General features: G+C 36.4%; 1 protein-coding gene across 1 annotated transcript; it reads left to right on the forward strand.

Moving 5' to 3' along the window:
- Window positions 1-1,949: 1,949 nt before the first annotated feature.
- On the forward strand, window positions 1,950-7,671 carry LOC137298728 (uncharacterized). The gene is made up of 4 exons (XM_067831006.1): window positions 1,950-2,016; window positions 2,489-2,515; window positions 6,578-6,630; window positions 7,171-7,671. The coding sequence occupies exons 1-4, from the start codon at window positions 1,950-1,952 to the stop codon at window positions 7,669-7,671; spliced, it is 648 nt and encodes a 215-aa protein (XP_067687107.1).
- The last annotated feature ends 1,714 nt before the right edge of the window (window positions 7,672-9,385 follow it).

The following is a 9,385-nucleotide window of genomic DNA, read 5'->3' on the forward strand; positions in this document are numbered from 1 at the left end:
ATTACTTAGTTAATAGGAGACAGGAAATAGTGTTTCGTCAGTAAGGTAATGTGGACTCTCTTTCATTCCAACATGTGATTTCATTACGAAGTATTTTCAATTTTGTATTTTGCATTTTATTTGTGATTTGATATGAGTAACTGTACGTCTTTTTAATCTAGCTGACGTCTATCGTTTGAGACCTATCTACTAAACACTGTCTATTGATTACCAGTGACTGCGTATTGTAAAGTTTCTGCCTCACCTATGTAACATGTGCCGTTTAGCAAAAGTTAACGACTCCAAGCTAACAGTTTAGTAAGTGTAGGTACGCAACAGCTATGGGACAACAACAGCAGTCGAGAACATTAACATGTTAACTGCAGAGAATATCAATACATCTTCAGCTAAGCAACTTATTTACAATGGAATATATGATCATAAATATTGCAATCGTATTACTATCCTGAGACCTGTTGACAACTGATATGAAAATTTGCCAGTGTGTCAAACAGGGGTATGTATGGTTTCTCTGTCAATATTGAATAAGACGTGGTCCTTTTAAATTACTATGGATAAGGGTTGCCTTCTTCTCATATTCTTCTCGCCGGAACTGTACATACAGTAACCGCTCCGCTTGTATCGAAATTCGTATGATTACTATTGTTATGCCTATTATATGATCCTAACGATTAATGAAATAACCATTCATATAATTATATTCGAGATGAAAAGGTTTCCGACGCAGTGATTTGATATGATTAGGGCGTTATGATTAGCATGGTATCGTTGCATTCATAATCATAATATGATATGTGAAGTAAAGCTGTCGATTTTGTTATGTTCAACTGAATTTGATATCAAATTTAAGTATTAAGATCTAAATGTGCTGTGCGTTTGCAATTCTTCTCACAGGGCTTAGTAAAGTAATTAATTTAATGAAACAGCTGTGTATTAAAGAAGCATTTCATTTTGTCAGATGGGAACCATGCATTTCTACACATTTATAAATCTGTTTACAGTTTTGCCATTGTTCACATATTTGAGCTGAATATACAATATTGTTTTCACACGAAATATTTTTTCACGATAGCTTAAATATAATTAGTAATTTTACAATTATTTTGGTCGGTACTTACTTTAAAAAATAATTTTCTTTGAAATACCTAAGAATATTAATTTTACATATATTCTGAATTACACTATCGTAACTATTTAGCAATGAAACTGGATTCTTGTCACATATTTCTTCCATTATTTGCATGTTTTCTACATTGATGACATTATTCATTACTGAAATATCAGTTCACCTGTAGATTTGTGTTGTCAAATTGTACAGACTTCTACGCTGCAGGCAAACGTATTATGCTGTGCTGTACAACAACTAATCAGTAAAAGAGATTTATTTCGAAACTGATTTCATCAAATTATATCAGCTGGTATTTGGCTAATGTGTTAGCAATGTGTGAAGAGAGTCAACGGATCCTCAAAAGCACTCAGAACCCAGAACTCTTTATTCTCTAGAAACCGCCAACGGTAGTACATGAGATAAACGTACATACATTTACATAACATACAAGGCATCAGTTTACATGGTTGTAAGATGTAAGAAAGCGATAATATTTCATTTTTAAAATCTGCTAAATATGATATTCAGTAAATTAGAAAGGCCCTTAAAGTCGCATATACTGATAGTAGACAAGAGCTTTTTAAGGATTGACAAAATTGGGAATACCAGGTATTTTGTGTTCAGAGACTGTTGTCGCAGTTGGAGAAAAGCTTCACATACTAGATGTTTAGATTGTTCACAACAGAACAGCTTAAAACTTTTAATACAGATATAATATAAATTTCGGTTTCAATGTCCTCCGTCTCTGACAGAGCTAGCAACATACGAAAGAACTAATTACTAGTATCCTCAGTTTTAAATTGCAATTACTATTATCATTGTACTAAAGACACACTTGAACATGTTTGGGGTCAACGTTGGTATTTCCCCCGCAGGCAAAACAACGGTTGTTGGAACACAGGAGACTGGTATTTAATGTTTATTAAACTGATGATTATTGGCCATAAAGTAGCGTAGCCAAGTGGTTAAAGTGTCGGTTCGTCTCGCTGAAGACCCGGGTTCGATTGCCGACATGGGTACATTTCTTTCGTTCCGCGCCGTACTTCTGCGGGAATATTGCTAACAGCGTCGTAAAACCATATTCACCCAAGTGACCTCATAGCTGTCAGTATAGGTGCAAAGGTGAAAAAAACCCCTTCGAACTGAGGAATCAGTTAATAAACATGCAACGAGCTGCTTTCCATGAGGGCACTTTTGTAGTTTGCATCCACGATGACATTAGAAGAAAATTACGTTAAATGAAGGCGACGCATTACCGACAAGAAATACAAGGTTTTTTTTGCATCAATATCATGTCCCCGTTAATAGCGATATAGACATGTTTATATGTATGCAATCGATACTGTCGTCTTATGACTAAAACACTCTTTTCTATTCCAGAGTCAGACAGGAGCGAGAGTAAATCAGGTAAGAAGTACTTTTAAATCAGATGTTGTAACAGTGCTCTTCTGGTGCGATAACACGAGATAATAGGACCAGTGAATAACACACGTGAACATTTGAAATAACATCTGAAAACGTCCTTTTATTTATTAGTTCGTGTTTTGACAATAAGTTTAACGGTTTACAATTTCCATTTTCACGTTAACAAGACGTTAACAAGAATATCTATTTTGGTTGAAAACGGATTATCTATAGGGGAAATGAGGTATATCCGCTGTTTGCAATCTCATGACTCATGAATGTCTCATGCACTCAGACTTGTAGTACAATAGAGGGTGTGAATTACATGGATGATGCACGCCACTTTGAGCAGAACACCGGGTACATCGTGACAAGACGTTCACTATGTTTGTGACACGATCACGAATCCGATAACCGGTCGAGATTCAAACTAGGGATTCGAACCCAGACCAGTAGATCTTGGAACGACAAAAGGAGGAAGCTCTGCACTGCAATCTGTATCAGTGAAACAGGATCCGATAACAGACCAAGATTCAAACCAGGGATTCGAACCCCAAACCAGTAAAACTTGGAACGACTAAATGAAGAAACACTGCAATGCAAGTTGTGTCAACGGAAACATCTGACAACAGAAAAGGGCAAGATGTAAGTATCACTTTTAGTTTTTCTCATCCTTTTGAAACAAAAGTAAACATCTGTCTTAATCTTTCTGCAGGAGTTCGGGCAAGACGCCAAGGAGGTAACATTTCTAAAATATGCATGGGAGAAATTGCATGATATGTCAAACCTGTTAAGAGATATAGGATGATTGCATGATATATATCGCATGTCTGTAACACATTATGTAACATATAATGCACTGAACTACTATTCTGAAATAATTACAAATTGCATGTCCTATACTAAAACACACCTACGTGAGTATGTTCAAATTTACCTCGTGTTTTCCGAGAAACACATAACTCAAGACTCCCCTACCTTTTGTAAAACACCTTTGGCATATAGATATATAATTAGTCTGGAAGTGAACATATTTATGTGCCAAGAAATCCATTATAAAGAAATTTAAATCCGGTATTGGTGTCCATGGAATGGGGAAAAGAGTGTATATTGCTTTGGGCCTCCACTACTTACGAAAATGCCTAACCCAACATAAGTATATATAAAATTGTTTAGCACGCTATAAAAGCACAGACCCTTTTCCCATAAGACCAGCATATCTAGTTTTTCTATCTTGAAACTTTCCGAAAGCAACAAGTCTGAGGTGTGGATGAATATGACTGATGTGTCCACTAACCAAGTCATAAAAGAAATTTCATATCCACTATGTTGACGTTACAAGACACATCTTAAGTCACTAATTAACCACACTTGACTGATGCTACAACTTGTTCAAAGAACGGAATATTCAGATGACACCCCGTTATCTTGATTTTGTGCGTTAATGAACATCACTAAGCAATTTGTTTGGTCGATTTGGTTGTCCTTTCTATATGATAAAGTGCATTACACACAACGATATTTGGCGATCATATTGGTCCTTGATGCATGAACAATACTATCCAAATCATAACGTTTCTTGCATGAAGTAAGAATGCGTTAATCACAATTCCCTCGCTGTATGCCGACTGCTTCTACATCTGAAATACTGTAATGATCCAAAATATGTGATACCTTCTGCATTAGGCCACAATATTGCCGAACTAAATATGAACTTGCTTTAGCCATCCAAAATATGTAATAAATTTAGTTGTGACCATCGTGTTGCCGAACTATATATGGACTTGCTTTAACCATCCAAAATATGTAATACCTTCTGCATGAGGCCAGAATACTGATACACTGTATATGAACTTGCTTTTAACCATCCAAAATATGTAATACCTTCTGCATGAGGCCAGAATACTGATGCACTGTATATGAACTTGCTTTTAACCATCCAAAATATGTAATACCTTCTGCATGAGGCCAGAATACTGATGCACTGTATATGAACTTGCTTTTAACCATTCAAAATATGTAATACCTTCTGCATGAGGCCAGATTACTGATGCACTGTATATGAACTTGCTTTTAACCATTCAAAATATGTAATACCTTCTGCATGAGGCCAGAATACTGATACACTGTATATGAACTTGCTTTTAACCATCCAAAATATGTAATACCTTCTGCATGAGGCCAGAATACTGATGCACTGTATATGAACTTGCTTTCAACCATCCAAAATATGTAATACCTTCTGCATGAGGCCAGAATACTGATACACTGTATATGAACTTGCTTTTAACCATCCAAAATATGTAATACCTTCTGCATGAGGCCAGAATACTGATACACTGTATATGAACTTGCTTTTAACCATTCAAAATATGTAATACCTTCTGCATGAGGCCAGAATACTGATACACTGTATATGAACTTGCTTTCAACCATCCAAAATATGTAATACCTTCTGCATGAGGCCAGAATACTGATACACTGTATATGAACTTGCTTTTAACCATCCAAAATATGTAATACCTTCTGCATGAGGCCAGAATACTGATGCACTGTATATGAACTTGCTTTCAACCATCCAAAATATGTAATACCTTCTGCATGAGGCCAGAATACTGATGCTCTGTATATGAACTTGCTTTCAACCATCCAAAATATGTAATACCTTCTGCATGAGGCCAGAATACTGATGCACTGTATATGAACTTGCTTTCAACCATCCAAAATATGTAATACCTTCTGCATGAGGCCAGAATACTGATACACTGTATATGAACTTGCTTTTAACCATCCAAAATATGTAATACCTTCTGCATGAGGCCAGAATACTGATGCACTGTATATGAACTTGCTTTCAACCATCCAAAATATGTAATACCTTCTGCATGAGGCCAGAATACTGATGCACTGTATATGAACTTGCTTTTAACCATCCAAAATATGTAATATCTTCTGCATGAGGCCACGATATTGCTGAACTAGAGCTTGGTCCGCTTGATCTGATCAAGTGAATACTTAAATACATTGCGTTACCATGTCACAACTGGTTGGGTATATTATTGTGAAGGCTTCACTTTTGTCAGCATGTCGGAACTTCCGAGACAGTGTCGTCGTCTGGCATCTTAGTGTCGAGAAATCGTCAGCAATATTCTAACATTTTTAAACAAGAAGTTACTAATGGTTTAATGTTTCCGATGTTTGCATGCTTCCTACAAACGCAAAATTAATAACATTCTCGGTTCCCCTGTTTAATGAAGATATCTCGACCTGCCGTTTGCGGATCATGCATATGTACAGTAGATCAGGTCTAGCTGAACGAGCTGCATATATGAGCTTGCTTTAACCACCCGAAATATGTAACAACTTCTGCATGGGAAAATTAAAAGACTACATAGAATTGAGGCAGCCAAGACGTATATCTGCGATTAATGATAATTGATGATTAATGGTTTATGGAACAGAAGAATTCTCGTTAAAGGCAGCCTTACCCTTAGTTTATAGTTGGCTTCCCTCTTTGGAATAAAGAAATACTATGCTCATACATTATTTTCCTCGAATTTCTCAACGACTTTGAACGGCGTGATTTCGATTAATTTAATATTTTCAGGTCGTGTCGAGGCTAAGAAGATATACAGAAATCGAACAGGTATGTTTAACTCCTCCACGAGGAATTCAAAGCGCGTCAAAAAGTGACAAGCGTTTGATCAGAGTTACATGACTCAGTTCCAATAACTGCTGCCATAGAATCTTTAACAGGAAAGTGAAAGTCATTTCAAATTTGACGCAAACGGGATCTGAATTATATCGGATGCGATTTCACAACTGAACGATAAATCTAATGTTATTCGTATTGGATAAACACAAAGACTTTATGTAACTCCTGTATTTTGCAATAATAGATAATCAACATGTACATAAAACTTGGAAAAAATGAGTATTTCTGGCCTGTATGATCCTTTGACTCATAAACACACACACACGCACACACATGCACACACACACATCACCTTTATGACAACCACTACTGCAGCCTAATGATCCTCAAATGGGGTAGTCTACCTCCAGGTTCTGTAGAGGAGGATGATGTGACCCATAATGTCACATATATGCTCCAAAGGGTTAGAATCGGGACTCATTCAATCATGAGATTTGCCACGGTGTGCTTAATTTAGCTCATTGCGTGTATTTTGGATTAAAAGCAAATTCTTATCATGACAGCTGTAATAAACTGATATTTATTCCTCAATTGTTATCATCCGTGGGTTTAGCTCACCCTTTTCAACACTAATTGGGGTATTGTAACTCTTCTTTATACTATGTCAGAATCTTTCTTTGTCTTTCGCCTATACACCTTACCACATATATCTCCAAGAATATACCTGAAAAGAATCTTACACATTGCATCATATTTATCACAAATGTATTGCTGAGTCAGCAAAGTTATCAAGACCTCGATCCGCAAAGCGTTCGAAATTCGTAAGGGTATATACGTGCTCGTCCATCATGATATCAAAGCGAAACTTCAGAAGCTATTTTCGCCGGTTTACCAATTTTAGATGTTTATTTTCCTCGGTTACAACACTAACATGCATCCATAACCACATATATCTCTATTACATAAATTGTTAATAGATGGCCCTCTTTTCATTTTATTTCAGGCAATGCCCGTCGAAGTAGGGGAAGAAAAAGAAACAGACGAAACCGCAAGCGTAACAAAACGCGAAGACGGAACAAAGGAAGGAGAAGAAGGCGGAACAAAGGAAGAAAAAGAAGACGGAACAAAGGAAGAAGAAGAAGACGGAACAAAGGAAGAAGAAGAAGAAGACGGAACAAAGGAAGAAGACGGAACAAAGGAAGGAAAAAAAGGCGGAACAAAGGAAGAAGAAGACGGAACAAAGGAAGGAAAAGAAGGCGGAACAAAGGAAGAAGAAGACGGAACAAAGGAAGAAGAAGACGGAACAAAGGAAGGAGAAGAAGGCAGAAGAATAGACGCGGAGGAAGAAGGAGAAAACGCGGCAAGAATAGACGTAGGCGCAACAGGGGTCGTAAACGTAGACGCGGGGGCAAAAAGAGACGAAGAAAAAGACGAAAGCGGAGGAAGAGTCGGCGTAAGAACAAGAAACAAAGAAAACGGCAAAGAAAAGGAGGTAGTCGTGTAGGGAAGTGAAAAGTGGGTGGGGCGTGCGGTATGTGTTAGACGAAAATTATAGTAGATGGTTTGACAGTTTTTGTGTTACAGGCAAACTGAGCATAAATGTCTTCAAATGTTTTTAAACAGTTCCAATACATTGCAATATAAAGGTCAAAGTTGAACTTCGAAGTATTAATATCGAAACTACATCAGATAAATGGCATCTCCTTCGAAAAAGTACTTATAAATTTATTTTCTATATACAATGTTCAATCAATCAATGATTTTTTCAGTACTGGGTAGGCCACAGACCTATAGTACATTTGATAGATACAATTTTCTCATCACCATGGCATGATAAATAAAACCCGCCACATTTTCAATTACAATTTCCTTATAACAATTCAATGAAGAATAAAATGTGACGAAATAGTTTTTAATATATATTTTACGAATAATATTATATACTACACATTCAAGAATGAAATGATATTCGGCCTCTATAACATTATTATGACATTTAATATATTAGATAGTGGTTCTTCCTGCTTAATCTTTAAGATAAAATATGTTAGACAATCTGTACAAAAATTTCAGTTGTTTTGGTGGTTTCTTAAACAGTTTTGTACAATGTCCACCTAACCCAATAAAGATCTATATCAGTTTGAAATTAAAAATCAATCAAGTGTAATTTTACCTTTTTACCTTAATACCTATTAAAATGGACAGTTCAAACGTGTTTGTTTTTCATGTGTAAGTGAGCATACTTTTACGCCGCTCCCAGCAATATTTTAGCGTGTGAGATAACATCCATTTCATAACATTATGCTCATAGCAGTGTTTTCGCTGTCACCGTGGAATGATGAGGCAAATCCTTTACCGATATTCACCTGTATCCTATTATTTCTCACGTGTTGCATTCAGAAGAGCACTGGTGATTTATGTACAATGTTTTCTATTTTCAGACGCAGAATATTTATAAAGAAAATACATTGCATTTTAATTACAAAAGCATATACATACGTGGAACCACTAGTTTGTACTGAGAAATCTAAACTCTTTAATGTGCTGGTCCTTCCGTAACGAAATGGTAATTTATAACTGACCTTAAGAAGGCATACATTCGTGAGACTATTAGTTGCGAGGTGATATATATGTATGTTTCGATACTTTCACGCTGACGTTTACGCGCTTGGAACATTGAGTAACTAAGGTGAACGTTTTGATCATTACGTAAAGGCAGTTGGACACGCGTGGCTATGTGCAGCATTATCCGTATTAAACGTACCAGTCTATCTATTGAATACTGCCATGTAGACGGATGATTGTCCTTCAAATTACCAGTCGGTTTGTTATGATTTATTCAGAATGTTCCGTCAGAACACACATTCACTGCATGTTATAAGTATTCCCCGACTGTGTTTGCAATCGGCATTAGTAGCAGCTGTTAAAGCTGCGGCTAACGTTGAATACAGTAACATAGCGCTCTGACTTCCTTCTTGTGACAACCATTTAACCATCGCCAACGACGTGAGAGTGCACTTTGAAGGTATGAGTATACACAGTTATGTTGTCTGTACATTTGAATGCGTTAGCAACTCAACGTTTCTGCAGGGAATCTATTGCATTCTTTTGATCATATCCTATATTATGATCATAAATATATCTATACATATAACTTATGTACTTCAATTTTGTGAAAATATAATCATTACTATCCAATCACAGTTTATTTAACTGTG

This window comes from Haliotis asinina, chromosome 10, assembly GCF_037392515.1.
Source record: "Haliotis asinina isolate JCU_RB_2024 chromosome 10, JCU_Hal_asi_v2, whole genome shotgun sequence".
NCBI lineage: Eukaryota > Metazoa > Mollusca > Gastropoda > Lepetellida > Haliotidae > Haliotis > Haliotis asinina.